The 18,145-nt window shown below is 32.2% G+C and overlaps 1 protein-coding gene across 1 annotated transcript in view; it reads right to left on the reverse strand.

The window, feature by feature from the left end:
- Nucleotides 1–18,145, reverse strand: part of SNF4Agamma (SNF4/AMP-activated protein kinase gamma subunit) — a 62,397-nt gene that overhangs the window by 20,036 nt on the left and 24,216 nt on the right. Inside the window, 5 exon segments of the mRNA XM_068297982.1 lie at nucleotides 8,454–8,490; nucleotides 15,192–15,314; nucleotides 15,377–15,569; nucleotides 15,571–15,978; nucleotides 16,053–16,168. Coding sequence (XP_068154083.1) covers nucleotides 8,454–8,490; nucleotides 15,192–15,314; nucleotides 15,377–15,569; nucleotides 15,571–15,978; nucleotides 16,053–16,168 — 877 coding nt within the window.

Below are 18,145 nucleotides of genomic sequence, written 5' to 3' on the forward strand. Positions count from 1 at the left end.
AGACAGAGAGAGAATTAGTTTGAGAGACTGTGAGAATAGTTTAGTTAATTAATTTGTTTGTTGCAATTGTGGTTGCTGTTGCTATTTTTGTTGTTGTGGTTCGTTCAAAAAAATAAACAAACAAACAGCTTAAACTACTATTAGTCGTTTTTGCTATTATTGTTGTTATTTATTAGAATTTATGTGGTATATCTATTAGTTGATGTTGTTTTCGTTATCACTGAGAAAGGGAATTTCCAAGTCAAGTTGTGCCACCGGCTGATTGTTAAGTAAATACATGAACTATATCTATATCTTTATATATTCACCATTTCACTTTGCATAATACATGGCACACACACTTATATTTACATTAGAATTGCCAATCAATGTGTGTGTGTGTGTGTGTGTGTGAATAAGTGTGTTTACCCATTCAAGTGCGCCGCAAAACTTGAGCAATTGGTCAGCTATTCCGTTTGGTTCTAAAGGCATTACCCATTTCTATTCTACGATATTTTCTGTTCCACTAGGTTAGTACTCAAGGTTATATAGGTATGTAGCTTATCATCTGTTCAAGTCAGTTGGCCATTGAATCGTGAATGCTAATTATTGCCTTTTAAGGTGGGTGTGTTTACCTTCTGATATATATGACATTTTCTATATTATATATAAAGTTATCTATATATAAATCAATAAGCACTCTTTTCTCACTGCCTGTTAAAAATGTGCTAATTTGTAATTTAAATTTGCAACCAAAAAAATACACACATATATGTATACAAACACATTGTCGAGGAGGCACGTTTTGGTGTTTCATTTTAAATTTAATCTATATATTATATTTTACAGGGTTCATTATCAGCTTCCACTCTTTGTTCGTGCTCACTCTCTCTACTTATATGATGGGATTGAGCCTTATAAAGCAGTTCAAGGACATTGGTTTTCTTTTGCTTACGATGGAGGACAGTTTTTATAGCCTCTCAACTGGGCGTGGATGTTTGTCATTGTTATTGGAGAAGCTTATAACAGCTGCAAAAGGACCAAGAACCAGCCACCGCCTGGGGTGTCATTAAGACGCCAGTTTGTGTGCGAGTGGGTGTGGCATTTATTGAAGAAGAAAATATATACATATATGTATATTTTAACTGTAATGTAGTCATATTACTAAGAATAGTTTGCGGTTAATGCGAACAAGGGCAAATGTTAAGAAGAGATACTTGGCTTTAATGTCAAGTTACCATGGAGAAAAGACCAAAATGATATATAAACTCAATTACAGCACATTTCTCTTTGATCTTTTGAAACAATTTTGTATTCTCTTTACAGTTTTTAGTTAATTGAAAACCTTCTACTTATAAATGCATAAAAAACACAACACCCTGTAAACAGTAACTAAAATTTATGCCATAAGCCTAAAGAGTTGCAATTAAAGTAACGACAACTACAACTACAACAATTGCAATCAGAGACAGTCACTCAAAACACAATACGAAATATGTACAATGTTTTAGCTTTTTGTCGATTTCGAAATTGTATAATTGAACTTAAAATTTAATTGCCGTTTAAAGTAAAGTTCCTCGTCTTGACCCAATTCTCAAAAACAAGTGACCCCAAATAAACAACAGCAACAACAACCATTCGACTTGTTCGATTGTATTTGAATCAACAATCGAAAATCATGAGAAATATCTGTAGATATATATTATTTCTATGACATTGAATAGCATCAATCTCAACTGCACATAAATGGAGGAAAAATAAACTACAACAAAATTTAAACTTTCCAAAGTAAAAAGTTCAATGAACTAAAAGTTTATTAACTAACCTTGCATTTGTTATAACAGGTTTCTTTTCAACAAAAATATTAGAAAATTCTAGCAAAGTTTTGTCTAATAGAAGAAAACACATTAAATACAAATATGACTGCAATTTAGAGGTACAAACATCCATTCATGGCTAAAAGGCGCAACTGATTGGCTAAAATACAATAATATTTTGAAACTTTTTAACGACTTTATTTTGAGATTGCGGACTTTCCCAAAAAAAAAAAAACTAGAAAAACAGAGGAAAAATACAAAATACCGATCACTTCACAAAGATACAAAGTTTCAGGGAATCCTTTACAATGAATTTCTCAAGAAATGTTTCCAAAAGAATTCCATTAGGTTTCCATAAGGAACTCCTTTACTGCAGGGAATCTTTAAACATTAAAATGCTTAAATTTCAATCCTGTTAAGTTTTATACGGCCAAAACAAAAACAAAAACCTTTCACTTTTAACCATGTTCTTTTACACGCAGATAAAAATGTATCTTTTGTGGCTTTTGCGTCGCACGTGAAAGAGGCCAACAAAAATTTTTGTGCTCTCTGGGAGAGAGTGTGTGTGTGTGTTGTATCTGTGTGAGATTTTATCCAAAAATACAACAGAACGCAGTCGGCAAAGAAGAATTTTTGCTGCGCAATTTCTTAGTTTGTTTCCACCCCTCTCCCCTTTCGTTGTTGTTTTTGATTTCACTAAGGGAGCGGACAGGCGAAGAGGAAGTGGAAGCCGGTAGGTAGCCGGTGAAAAAAACAAGAAATAATTTTATAACCAAAACAAAATGGAAGAGCTTAGACATGGACAAACAATTGAAAACAATTTGGGCATAAATTTAAATTGGATTAGCTAGAAAATACATACATATATAGAAATTCTTTTTCTAATGCCTTCTCAAATACATTTACATACGGTTTTTCGTGCTGAGGGCATGTTCCATATTGCCATTATATTTGGGTAAACAATAAACAATAAGAAAAGATACACACACACACACATGCAGAATTTTTGGCTCACTAATCTTGGAAATGTATATGTATGTATGTTTATGTCTTATAAATGTGAACAACAACAACTTGCCATAATGAAACACTGACCTATTCCAAGCGAATTTCAATTGCCAGCCATACAAACATAGAGTTCAGAATCAAACAAAACAAGTTGCTTTTTGTTTTCATTTCTAGGGAAACTGAAACTGTAATACTAGAAATATATATAGTCTGTAATAGGGCTGTTATCATATTTAGCATGTATGTAGTGTAGATGTACATATGTATGTAGGTTAGATTAGGCTTCAAAAGCTAGTATACATATGAGCCTTATCATCATTAAAAAGTCCTGGTTTGTAGTAAGTATAAAAATAAAACACAATATGCATGTATTTTGAGATGAAATAAGAAACAACAGCCAATTATGATAATTTTTAGCTTCTTTTTTTAACACAAAACATATTCACTTCTAGTAAGTTTAAGATATGGAAAAAGTTACATATATTCTATAACTGAAACCTTCACTCTTCGATCAAAAGATACAACAATATAATATTGTCTATATCAATCAAAAGTATCACCCAGAACTTATATAGTTTTTGGATTTTGTGTACACTTATGTAGGTATATATTATAAAATATCCAAATTTAATAAAGCTTTTGGTATAAGAAAAAGGTTGAAGATAAGAATTTAACAAGTGAAAGGTAAATTTAAAAAAAGTTGAGAAATATTATAGCTATTTATTCATGTACATATATTTCTATATCTTTTGAGATTTGGTCCGAAAATTTTGCCTAATTTCTGTTACAATGTTTAATTAATAATAAAGATAATAAACAGCTATAAGTAATAATTAAACTTCTATTGGTAGACAACTATGTATTCAATAAAAACTTATGGGGAAACCCATTCATCCAGAAATTTCATTTGTTGATTAAATGTCAAACTAGTAAACACTATTAAAACCCGAAAACATATGATAAACAACATAAAAATCAAAATCAAATTTATATTCTATCGCAATTTATCGTAAATATCAAATATAAAATTATTTGAAATAAATTTCAATCAAAATTTATTCATCCATTAAGTCATTTTGAATGTGTAATCACTGAAAATTGATGGCAAAACAAAAAAAAAGAAAAACAACACTAACTAATGAAACATTCTTTTATGAGGGAGATAGAAAAATCAACGCCAAAAATATTTAATAACAAATGAAAGGAAGAACAAACTGAAAGCAACCGAAAAAAAACACCTGCACAAAGCACATCATCATCAGAACACAGAAAAACAGCTGAGAGCAGGCCAGGCTGGGCTAGATCAGACCAAAAGACCCGTTTCCCCGTTCCAGATCATTTGGGTTTTATGCATTTCAATGGGTTTTATTAAAGAAATATACATATACATGTATGTATATATAAAATATTTCGCGCACTTTGATTCACAAAATATCAACAACAACAACAATAACCACAGCACCCGTCAAAAGTACCGTGGTTTTCTATTCAAAACTGAAAGAGCACTTCTAGTATATGTATTTTATTTATGTATAAAATTTAATGATTGTTTTGGGGCTTGCGTCATATTAAAATTAGCGGCGCCTCGTATTTTTTGTTTCTCGTCTGTGTTATAAATCAAATCTTTTACTTTTATTCATTTAAATTTAGATTGTTCCAATTCGCATATACCAGAACAAATTTCCCCCATGTGAGGTTTCATTTAGAGACTAGAAATTACTCGAAAAAATATTTAAGACTCTTGCAAAACATTTTGATATTATTAATTGTTGATTCTCGATCACAGCATTAGAGGAGAATATTGAAAATGAAACATATTCCATTAATTTATTAATTTATAAAAAGGAAAAATTGATTTCTTTTTACATATTAACTTTTTGCCTCTTGTTTGTTCACTTGATACCATTTTGCAAGGGTATTAAAAAATTCGGCATTGCCAAAAATAAAACTGTTAATCTGTTTTCTTTAAACATTTTTTTGGTTTTTTTTTGTTTTTGTTTTCGTTTTGTTTTTTATGCCGGTTTTCGAGCCATATGACAGAAATTGTGTGTGTCGGGGGCATCAGTTTATTTATAACTTTTTTTTATCACATGGTTTTATTTTATTATTATTCTCTTCGTTTATTTATTTTTGTAATTTTAATTTTTTTATAAATTTACACTGTTAATTTTTTGAGTTTTCCCTTAATTTTCACCAAAAAATTTCAGAGCGATTTTGTTAATCTTTAATTTGTTGATAACCATAAATTGTTTTAAATCAAATGCCTCATGCATATTTATAGTTAAAATTCATGAGAAGAAAAAAAAAAAAACCGAAAAATATTTCAGTTGAAAATCCAGTTTTTCTTTGTTTTGAAATTTTTGTTCATATTTCTGTTTTCCGTTTAACGGTTTGTTTTTTTTTTTTTTTGTGTTTTTTGGTTTTTTGAGTTGTGGTTAATTATAATTTCACAGATCTTATAATTATAGTTAATTTTTTGTTAAAAATTTCTTAATCATTTGGTTTGAAATTCTTTGGTTCAACCTTTTTCTATTTTTTTTTTTTTTTTTTGTATTTTTGCTGAATGAATTTGGTTAAAATTAATGCGTCAAAAATCACGTGGAAAACGACAAGTTTTTTTTGTGAGGGAATAAACGTCTGAATCAGCCGGCAGTTGGAATTGAACTAAAAAGGCAACAACAGCGGCAGAGACAGCGACGGCGACGGCGACAGCGACAGCGAACACCATGTGGCCAATACAAAAGTACTTGAGAGTGAATATCTGTCGGAACGTACCCAGTTGGAGCTGATATCATGAGATGGGGGACACAAAGGCTTTCAATATTCGGAAGGGGTTGTTGAACACCTTAATTCTTATATTTTATTATAGATAATTCCGAAAAAGGATATTCCAAATTACATGACTTTGAGTTTCAGTTTACTGGAGGAGCTGTTTGTGGATCTCTGGATGCCATGCGTTCCATTTCCTACTGGGTACCCATGTCGTATATATACAATGTGCGTGTGTATGTGGGAGAGTTTATATAAAACGTTTATTTCAATGTGTATGAGAAACCGGCAAGGTGGGTCTGCTTTAGTGTGTATGTGTTTGTGTGTGTGTAAATATTACAGAAAAAGGTGAGCACAACAAAAAATCAAAGGAGAGAAAGGTTTAACAAAGCGTAGACAGCGATAGATAAGACCAGCGAATCAACGTAGAAAAAATAAAAAACACACACACACCAGAATAAAGGGCGGCTTGTTTTTATTTATTTTTTTTGTCTTTTGTAAGGGCGTGGCATGATATAGCCATATCAGCTGACTAATTAGCAAATTAATCAGACATTTTGTGTTAACATTTTGTTCAAATACCTTGATTTATGTTTATGTATTTGTTGTTCACACACACACACACACATACACAGTGTTTTGTTTTAAATTTTTCAACATTTTACATTTTGTTGTGTTATTGTTCTAATGTTGTTCTTGTTGTATTTTGTGTGCCATTGCTCACGTAGGCCAATACCCCAAATTCGCCCTTAACATTAACCGCCCTCTCGCCAGTTGCTCTCTTGTCTTACGCACCTCTCTCTCTCTCTCTCTCTGTGTTATGTTGCTCCACTTACCGTTACATATACGTATATGTATGTATACACTCTCTTGTTGGCGGCTTGTTGTTGCTGTCGTGGGCGGCATTTTTCGCAGTCATAACAAATTCCAAATTAGAGCTACAGACAAGGCTGAGCCTCCACAACATCCCCCTCCTCCTCTGCTCCATTGCCGCTCCATCACTCCGCCACCCCTTCAAAATCAATGCCATGTCGCCTGTGGGCTTTATTTGAACCGCTTGTTTTCTCTATCTTATTACGTCATTTTTATAAGACACTTGATATAACAGCAGCAGCAATAACAGAAACCAAAACAACAAAAACTGCAAGGCTCAAGCAGGAGCAAAACAAGAGAGAGAGAGAGATAGACACAGAGGAGGCGAGAAAGGGACCAGGTAAAGCGGCATTGGTGGTGGTTGTTTTTTTTTTTTTTTTTTTGCTTGACATTGAAAATGCAGCTCAGCATAAACAACAACAACAATAACAAGAAGTACAAACTGCAGCCTGTACAAAGATTTCAAGGTCAAAACAAGGGTAAGCTCAACACAACTAAAAACAAAAGGTCCTCACATGCACAGCAACAGTTTGTTTCTTGCAAACTTACTCTCACTCTCTTCGCTGCCACTGCACATTCTGCTCTCACTTGTGCATCATGCATAAGCGTAAGCAATTGATTATACCCTAAACTCATAAGATAAGAGAGAGAGAGGCTATTCTCTACAAAATGTAACTAAGAGCAACTACTTGAATGTAATATGGCATGTCTAATTATCTAAATGCTGTAGTTAAATTGTCTTATCTCTTGGTTATGTTAAATATTTTATCCCCAGTTCCTAAAGGGTATTCTGTAGTCTTTGACAATTACAAAATTTTGTCTTTGGGGCTCGTCTTGTTCGCATTGTTGTTGTAAGAGTTGTTGTCTCTTAATTCATTCAAAGTTGTTTTCTTGTTATTTCAGATTGACACACTCGAGACCGGGGGATAGAGAAAATTTGTATTTCTTTTTTTGATGTCGTTGCAAATTCTATATAAATATGTGTATATAAGTATATACATATGTATATATCACATGTGTATACAGTTGTTGTGGTTTATTTTGTAACAATTATCAAACTGTGAGAATGTAATAAAGACGAGGAAAAGAAAATGGGGACAAATGATGAAAATAATAAATTAGCCAAAATGTTTTTGGTAAACAATATGTAGGTGGAATAGAAGGATAAATTAATTTATTGATTTGTTTACATTACAAATCAACAAAATGTGAATTTGCAATCTTAAATAGCTCATATACTTAATAAAACCCCAAAGAATCGTAAATTTTAAGAAAATCGTTTAAAGAAAAAGCTAAAATAAATCGATCCTATCTGAACATACGTAGATATAAAGTAATCAATTTGTTTATCAAATGTAATACAAATTGATTAAGGTGTTCACTATTAAGTGTAACAAGATTTGTTGATTGATTTCAGTATTAAATTGTATATTCAAATCATGTGAAGAAACAATTTCAACAAAATCCACGATAATCTCATTGAATGGACAAAACAAACAATTTCCGCACTCAAAAGAGTCGCTTGCCTAGTTTCAATTAATTCAACGCGAAAAAAATAAAAACTAAATTATTTACCACTCGTATTTACATATGTAAAATGCATGACAAATAGCTGAAAAACATAAAAATGTTGTTTATCTACATATTTGCCGAGCAAAACCTTTCCCCGTCTTCCCATTGCTGCTCCTCAGCAGAGCAGAGCAGCTCAAAAAAAAAAAAAAAATGTTGCGTTCGCCTTTTAAACAAAATTACCTATGGCATTTTATTTATTTATTTTATTGTTTGTTTTGCTTTTCGCATATTTACTTTGCTGTTTTGTTCGTGTGTGTGTTTATGAGTTTTTGTGCTTTTATGTATTTGGTTTTGGTTTTGTTATGCTTTTTCAAAGTCAAGGTTAAGCTTATGATAACGATAAATAGGAGGAATTCACTATAGATTAGACCTGGTACTTGCTGTTTTTAGAGTAAAAAAAAAAAAAAATTTTTAAATAAGAATGGTTCTACTTACTTGTTGCAGCCAACTGTTGTTGATGTGCCGCAGCTCGCTGTAAATGGAATAACGGGAAATATGTAATATTAGTTAATGAGTATTTAAACAGTTGTAGTTGAAGTAGAAAGTGTAATTGAAACAAAGGCTACGTTGTATATCAAAAAGTTTTGTTTTTATTTTCTGTTTTGTTTACCCATGACTTTTGCTTTTGAAAATATTCTTAATACCAAAGAACACACAAAACTACTAACTACTACTTAAACATTTTATGTTTAAGAGATACCGTATCAAAAACGTCCTCCCTGTCCTCCTCCTTATATCCTTATATAAGTTTTCAGTGTGAATGAACGAAAACCAGTCGAAAACGATTCGCAAAGATAATTTTATTTTTTATATGATATAGTCATCCGATCTTGATCAAATTTGGCACAATCGTTTAAAGGTGTAATAAACTCACCAATATTAAATTTCATGACAATAGCTCAGAAAATAATAAGTTATTGATATATGTAGTGTTAACGTGATTTTAATGCAGATAGGAAGACACTACTTTTGAATATAGAGACATGAATTATTTTATAAATACTTAAAAACTTTGCTAAATTAGAGCTTCACAAAATTCAGGTTTACTCAAATACTTTGCTAGTCTTTACTCGATTTTTGTATCGCTTTAAAAGATCGTAGAATTATTAGCGTGGTTAAGATTTTGGTACAAATTTCGAAATAAATGCATTAAAACAAGAAATCACTTTCGAAAATCGGTTAAAATTTGGCAGATACGGCAAATTTTTAAAGAATTTTCTTAATTTTTCATATTAAGTGTTGGTTAGTTTAAGTATTTTGCTCAGAACTATATAATCCTATATATGTAAGTGGTCAAAAATCGGGAGGCACTCAACTCAATCATTCTGGCCTATTAATTTCTATAACTCAGATTCGCCAATGATTGCATATACAGTAAAAACTGGTTATAAAAATACTAAGATTTTAAAAAATCATAAAAGCAGCCAATTTCCTTTACAACCTAATTACATATATGAGTTGTTTACGGCATCTAGGCCTCAAATTGTCTCTAAAAAAAAACTGTTTTTAATTGCATAAGATCCCTTGGATTAGATATCTTACATTTGTACTTAACATCAGTGATCTTATGCCACTATTTTGTAATGACTGAACATCGAGGGAATGGCTACGACCACGATTGGTTTTCACTGTTGGCGATGTTGGAGGTGATGTGGTTGACGAGGCATTTGTAGAATGCGTGTGACGATAGATCCAACGTTTTACAGCTGACATTTTGTTTTAGATTTTTGTTTGAAACGGTTTTTACTTATATAATTTTGTTGTTTTTTTTTGGGTTTGTTAATGGGTATTCAGTCTAATTTCTCATAGTTCTTGCTGTCTTTTTACAGTTTATGTTTCGCCCCTACTCGACGCTAGAGAGAGTAGTTGAAACTTTAAAGCTTTCGTTTAGCCTGGACATACACCCAATTTCATTATCACTTTTCATTCGATATAAGCAATAATTATGTAAATTTCTTTTTCTGTTTTAAAAAGAAAATTTATGTATATTTTTTTTAATTATGTATATATGCCGTGTTGTTATTGTTGTTGTTATTGTTATTGTTTAAGGAAGCTTAAAAATAAATTTATAAATGAAATAATTATTGTTGCTATACTGTCAGAAGGTGTTTTCTCATATGAACATGGATGATTTTCCTTTCCAAAATGGAACAGAGCCATTAAGTTTAATAGCAAGAAATATGTAGCCCGCATAAATTAAACCTTGACCCGGAACACCCAGCAAGATGCTTGCATTTAATTGATAAACCGATGAAGAAGATGAAGATGATGTGTAATGATGACGCAGTCATTTCTTAGTTGGAACGTGTCACTGCCCCTCCACCACTACCAATTGTTGATTGATTTTGGCGTGTTGCAGTTAAATTGAAATTGACAAAAACTGATTGAAAGGTAGTCAAGTACATCCATACATATGTACATACATATGTATATAAAAAAGGAAGATAGCATGAAAAACAAAACAGAAACTACACAATTGAATAAAAACTAATCAGGAAAACTCACAAATAGCGGCCAAGGTCAACAAAGACACTAACAATAAGTGGCTTACCCTAAAACTCAAACCAACAAAATGCAATAAAGGATGCAATTTAATTTAATTGAGAGAGTAACTAAGAGTAAAACATGAAAAGGGTTAAAAGCTTTCAGAGTCCGTTCTAGAGAACAGTCTTGAAACCATTGACCATTTCATTCTAGTGACTCGACCCGATTTATGAATCTAGTCTACCTATCTAATAATTAATCTAAATACTTAATCCTAATAAGACTTGAATAAGGGTAGTGAGTTTTTGTGTATACCATTTGCAAGGGTATAAAATAATCTGTCAAATCGAAATTATTTTCAAAAGCTATTAATTTTAGTTAAAGTTTATAAAATAGCTAAATTATAAGCGGAACATATGACTATACTTTAAAATGGATTACAAAACTTCCGATTATTTATATCGCGGTCTAATCTAGCTAATACGACAAACTAAACTGAAGAAGCACCTCTAGAGACATGGAATGTGTAATTTTTTAGGCAAACATGTCTCTTAAATAAACTCAACTCATTTATTAAATTATATACAATGTATTTTTTTGTTTGTTTGTAATATTTTTTGTATCTTGCAACTTGCAACTTGCATTCGCTGGGCCTACAATTTAAATATTTATACAATTTTATTGTCAATATTTGCAAAATGTTGGAAAATATATGAACGAAATAGGAAAAAATTTAGAGAAAAATATGTATACATATATAAACAGCGAAGCTAAAAACAAATAGATACAAAATGAAAAAGTCATTAACGTTAATTAGCTACTTGAGAATTTTTACAAACAATTCAAAAGAGAGAGAGAGAGAAAGAGAAAGAAATGGATGAGAGCTACAATCTAGAATAAAATAAAACACGAGTTATTATTATCAGGGTAATAAAAATGAAAATCAGCTGAGACATGTCTAACAGTTTAGATATACATATATATAAACAAATCATGATTTAGAATCAACTTGGAAGTAGATAATTAGTTAAATGCATATAAATCTCAAAACATTGTCTCCACTTCTAATTATATCAACAAACAATGTTCTATATTTGTCACAGAAATTTCACTTTCAATTGAAATTTTCAAATGCAAAAGTTATTAATATCTTTAATATCGTATCGTACTTTGAAATTTAGAGTCGAACTTATTTTTGAATCAAAGTAAAGTCATTATTTAGAAACGAAATTTTAGCTATTTTTCATTGCCTTTGAATAATAAATTAAGAATTAGAAAAGACAACGAAAAAAATAAAACAAAATTTCTTGATCGGGCGACACTTTAAGTTTTTTAAATTCTTTTCCACTATTCACAACAATAACATGGTCATAACCAGTTTTTGTTATAATTGTTAATTAACAAGTGCAAATTATGTTTACGTTTTGTTTTGTTTTTTAGGCATTTTGTTTGTTGTTGCATTAATAAATGCGTCATTTCATAAAGAAACGAGTAGCAGTCCACATTGTTTTTAGTTGGATCAAAGTCAAGTGGTTGACCTTATATAAATACATATATTTATATCTTATTTATATATGTAATATTCAACTGTACCAAAATAAGAACGAAATAAATAATAGAAACAGCTGACAAATGATTAATTAGCAAACAAAAGCACAGAGTAGAATACAAAGAGACAGGCCGGCAAAAGTGTTGGTGGAATTTCACTTCCTTAAAGAGCCCGAGATGAGTAGAACTCACTTTCGATTAACTGTATCCAATCAAAGTATATTTATTTATATATGTATATCTATGTATACTATATGAAGAAATAGATTTGGCAACTTATTTATCTGTCACTGTTATTGTTTAGTTGAATTTGTTTCAGAGTTTTGCCGACTCTTCAACGAACATACATATATGTATGTATGTATTTATATATACGAGTATTCTTATCTTATCGTCAGTCTGTAAATTAAATTTCGTTGCCTAGATGGGAATTATTCGACAGAGACTTCTAACTTCCCCATCCCCTTCCCCTTCCCATCACCTTGAACTGATGAAACCTGATTTCCTGATAAGTTTTCTTTTGCAGTTTTGCAAAATAGGTAAATAATTTTCTTATCTCATTGTTATCGAAGGGCCCAGCCAATGTAAAGTTAAATAATCGCTAACAAAAAGAGTAAACAAACTAACAACAAAAACAATGTCTCAAAATTTTCCAACAGCTGTGTGGTTTTCAAAAAAAAAAAGCACGGAAAAAATGTCGAATTATTTTGACAGAATTGAGATGGGATAATTATGTTCTTGGCAAATTAGATAACTAAGTAACAAAAATATTTAAAATAGAACACAAAAAATGTTCCATTAGTCTAAGAAATGTTTAAAATTTAAAAATTACAATTCATTTTAAAACTTAAATCAATTGGAATTAAAGATTTCTTTAAAGTTTGCATATCAGAAAGGAAAAGGCAAAGTAATTGGCCCCAGTCTTACTTTAGACACTTAACAAATTACTAACTAAAGAAATGGCTTAAAATATTAATGGGCATACAACAATAACAACACAGTATAATTTAAGAAATAACAACAAAATATTTAACAAATTTTCATAAATAAATGCGATAATAGAATCGAAAGAATAGCAGCAACAAAACTGACACATCACATGCCTGCCATTTATTTAACCGACAGCATTTTGGCTTTGTTTTTGTTGTTATTTTTGGGTTTTTGTTGTTGCTGCTGCTCATTTCCATGCAAAATGAATTTTTTAATTAAATAAATAAATAAAAGTGTAGGTGGATTATAAAGAAATTAATTTTATTAAGCAAATGAACTTGAAAATTAAAACGAGTGACGAAAGAAAGTCAAAGGAAGGAAAAACTTTGATAAATGCATTTTGAAATTTTCTTATTTTTGGCAACAATTTATCAAATCTATTCACTTATAAATTTGATTCATTAGCCAAACAAATTAAGAGGCATTGCCTAATAATTTGTTCATCTTTATAATTTATTTTATTATCACAAACATTCACAACACTCTTCACTATTTTATTCTTTGGTTTTTCCGTTTTTTCTTTTATTTTTCTGTTTAAAATTTTACATTTTTCGATTCTCTGCGATAAACACATAAATTAATGTTTATTTTTTCTCTTGTCTTTTTGGTGTTTTGAATATGATTTTTGTTGTGGTGTTTTTATTCAAATTTTCTGTTTCGAAACTCAGAAAACCGGTGCAAAAATAAACGGAACGTTGAAGAAAGGCAAAGAGAGACGCGCGCGCTTTGTGTTCAATTGGAAATGCAATTGGAAATAATAACAGAAAACGGTAAAACAAAAAAATGAAATGACGACCGAACGACAACAGCGACAACTGTGGCGTATACGTAATTTCTATGTGTTTGTGTTTTTTGACTTTTCCGCAAAGTCCAAAAACTGTAAGACTAGTGATGAATGCATATGTGTGTGTGTGGGTGTGTGTGTGTGTGAGAAAGAGAGAGACATGGAGGAGAGAAAGCTTTCTCGTATTCGCACAGCTGTCGATCACCTGTTTCGTTGAAAGCTTTCTTGCTCTCTCACACAGCCATTAAGTACTATTCTTTCTCTCTTTGGCCTTGTTAAGGATATGGCGTCACTAAATTTACCAACTTTTATTGTTCTTGTTTTCGGCATGTGTATGGAATAATGAACAATATTTTCATACCCTAGATTAGTCGTTAAACGGGAAGATTACTTTAATCCAAACCTATTAAGTACTTGAATGTTTTTAAGAGGTATATGAGAAGTTTAATTCGTAAAAAAGAGCTTGTACTTGGATAATCCTAAATCTTTTGATGATAAAGTCGGACTGAAATCCATGCATAAGTTTGCTTTTATTTAAATCTAAATGGTAGACGGATTATTCCAGAATTTGTGAACTAGTTTTTATTGAGAATAAACCATTTTATCATCTAGGGTATATTAGAGTCATTTACCCCGACATTTGGTGGGTTATTTGTTCAACAAGTTTGGTTATCAATCATATCAATCCCACATATTAGGGCCTGTCGTTATCGCTTTTTGCGAATCGTTCAAAATGGCTCACAATTATTTATAGACCATCTGTGAGCAAGCCAATTGAATATAGGTAATTACTAATGACGATCGATTGATTGCAGAATCAAGTTTTATGATTATGGAATTTACCATTCCTTTGAGACTGCTTGGCTTGTCGATTATTTATAATGTTATGAGTTCTCTTAATATGTATATTAAATCATCATTAATATTATAGGTAGTTGAGTTTGAATAATACAAAGGAAATGCCCACCTTCTATTTGAAATGGGAGACAACTCGACACACTTGTTTCATTTGGCAAAGTCATTGTGACCCTTATCGAAAGATTATAATTATAACTTCATCGTTATGGAATACTTTACCAAGATGTTATTTAATTGTCTAGTCACTAAGCAGTCTTGTAAACTCTTGAAATAACCAATCTGGTCATTTTAGACCATTCAATGCTACGATTTTTAACCATTATCTAAATGACATGTTTATCGGTAATCGTTTAATCTTAACCTTTCTAATCCTTTTATACTTTAGAATCCTATTTAGCATGGAAGTATGCAAAATTAGACATATCTATACGTTACTTTCAACGTAAGCAAAACGACGTTAATAAAAAGCTTTTGCGGTGAAAAGCTCGTGACTTAGCATAGACACTTACCGCTTTACGCTTATCCGCTTCACTGACAGCTGAATTTGAACGATGCCGGAATAGATCCATTACTTTGGTCATTGGAGAACGCTGTGTGGCATGTGGACGCCCTGCGGTCACCGTGTGGTAATACTGCAATGATTAGAGATTAGATCTATAACTAATTGAAAGAGAATGTCATTGTCTTTGTTCACCTGCGCATCGCTGCCCTGATGCAAATGGGCACTGCCATCCTTGTACTTGCTTTTGGCCGAGACAGTGCCATCGGCATTGGTTATCGTTACAGCGGGATGTTGCCGGTGTCCAAAATGTTGCATGGCCACTTTCATAGAATTCATGATGCCACCAGTTGCTCCGGCCGCCGTTATGGTCGCTGCGCCACCTGTAACTGTTGTATGTGGGGCAGTGCCCCCCAGATACCGAATATGTACTACTTGTGGCGCTACTATCGGCCGATGATGGATCTAACAAATGTTTATCCTTATGCCGTTTCGCATCCGATTTGGCTCGAGGCCTAAACACATCGAATATGGTCGGTCGCCGATTTGGTGAGGCAATTCCATGAACTGTTGACTGATTAAGTACGGGTGAATCTTCACCGCTGCGTCTTCGTTCTAGGGAGCCGGAACGTGATCCACCACCGGCCATGGCCATCCGTTCAGTGCTGCGCGATATTTTCTCGCTATGTCGGTTGAACTTCTCCAATTTGGCGGCCTCTCTCTCAATACGGCGGGCCGTCTCACGCTCCAATTTGCGGGCCTCCTTTTCTCGACGCGTTTGTTCTTTTTCCTGGCGCCTAAATTGCATATGAGAGGGAGAGAGAGAGAGAGTTAATAGAGTTTCTGCCGTAGTTTTAATAGCTGAACTTACCGTTGTTCCTTCTCCATCTTTTTGTAGGCCTTTTTGGCTGCCTTGGCATTAGGTTCAGCCGGTGCACTTGACGGTCGAGACCCGGGAATACGTCCACCACTGCCGCCATCCTGTTCCTGAAATCGTACATGACGTTTTTGAGTTTGTGTTTCAGTATTTTGCATATTTCTCTATTTGAATTTAGGTCTCTTTCTTTTTTTGTTGCTGCTGTTTGTGCGTTCTTTGCTGGCCAAGAAAAAACTAAATGTAAGGCAAAAACACAAAACCATCCGACCGACCAATCAACTAACCAATCGCATCAACCTATCGTCGATTATTTTGTTCTATTCTATCCTTATATCCCAACAATTATGCCGAATTGTCTACAAATACAATTTATACCCAGGACATGGCGTAACAGAGAAAAAGAAGCACTAGCAAATCGTCGCCCCCGATGCGTTTCCATTGTTTCCATTAATTGGGGCCACTTGGCCCACTGAACTCAAGGAGCAGCTGATCCTGTGGCGTCTTTAATCGAATGTAATCAATTAATTTATGATTACGTAAAAATTCCAACATCAAGGGAAGTAAATGGTAGATAGATTGACTCCTCTAGCAGCCTAAAATTCAATTAAAACGGATGAAATAATATACATTCGCTTCCATTCATTTGATTACGTACAGCGAATGGAAATCTTAGAGCATTTTTCTGTTAGGTGCAAAAAGTTTTGTCATATAATGAACAGATTTCTTTATTTGATATTTCTCTATATTTCTTTTATATATATTAAACCACGATTACATGATTACTTCATTAAAAATATTCAATATAAAGGTAATTAGTTTCTTTATTATAAAAATTCTATTCAAAATAGTCAGGAAAGGCTTAAGATGGAATTTCAGGGGAATATTTTTCATGAGTTTCTAAAAAACATATAAAATTGAGTGTAAAATATTATTTTATCTAGTATTTGTCGCCATTTTGCCTCTTCCCAATACCGACTTTACTATATGAAGCCCTTAACGCCGCCCTTGCACTCCTCTAAGTGCGGTCCTGAACTAAGGCTCTATAACTAAATCTTATTCAAATTCTATTTCAGTTTGATTGCAATGCAAATAGAACACGAAACTGGCAAATGATTAATAAAGAAATGCATATAATATTAATTAATTAATTAAAATAGAGGCTTTAAGACTTTAGTTTGTTTAAAATGTAGAAGCTCAATGTTAAAGAACTTTAGTAAACAAAAGTAAACTAATTGTCTTTGTTTAATCTTCAATTAAGACTAACTGAAATCAATTATTATATACATAAGTATGTAATCTCTTATATATGCGACATTTGCCAAATAAACAATAATTTTCCTAGTAAACAATCAAATCAGTGAAAAATAGTTAAATAACGGTTTATTTGCCTTTTTTCTAGGTCTCTAATCCAATTCTGTTTTCGCACTAAAACACCATTCTAAATCTATTCCATTCCAAGTCCGATCTGCGTTGGGAACTGGAATTTTAATTGCTTTCGCCTTTTGATCTCAACAACTTTCACAACTTAAAGTGAGTACTAGAAAAAAGCTCCTAGACCAAATAGACAACTAAATGTAGGTATAAATATATATATATTTGATTATTTTGATGTATTTTTAGCAGCAAATTCAGAGTCAACAGGTTGCTGATGGGTTTCTTTTTTGTTTTAGGTGTTTTTTTTTCCCCCTGTTATGTGTGGTTTTGCATTACCAAAACGCCAAGTCACGTGCCCAGGGGCGATGTCTGTATATCTATTGTTGGAATATATAAGTACGAGTTGTATTTTGATAAGCTAACAACAAAAAGACAGATTAATAGACAGACAAAGTGGGTTAAAAGAGTAAATGAGAGAAAACCAGAAGCTCTTAGTTTTGGTCATCAGCTGTTCGACATAGTCTAGTCTAATATTTGTCTAAGCCCAACAAACCAACACACAGAAATACACACCGATTGATTTGCAAATGTGTGTGTGTTTTTGATGTTCCTAAGGTGTGGCTAGAGACTTGAATATTGACGTCATTGTTTGTTCGAGAACCCGAGGTTTTTTTTTACTTTTTTACTAAATATAACTAAATATCTATATGGAA

Source organism: Drosophila tropicalis, unplaced genomic scaffold (assembly GCF_018151085.1).
Source record: "Drosophila tropicalis isolate 14030-0801.00 unplaced genomic scaffold, ASM1815108v1 contig_859, whole genome shotgun sequence".
Classification (NCBI taxonomy): domain Eukaryota; kingdom Metazoa; phylum Arthropoda; class Insecta; order Diptera; family Drosophilidae; genus Drosophila; species Drosophila tropicalis.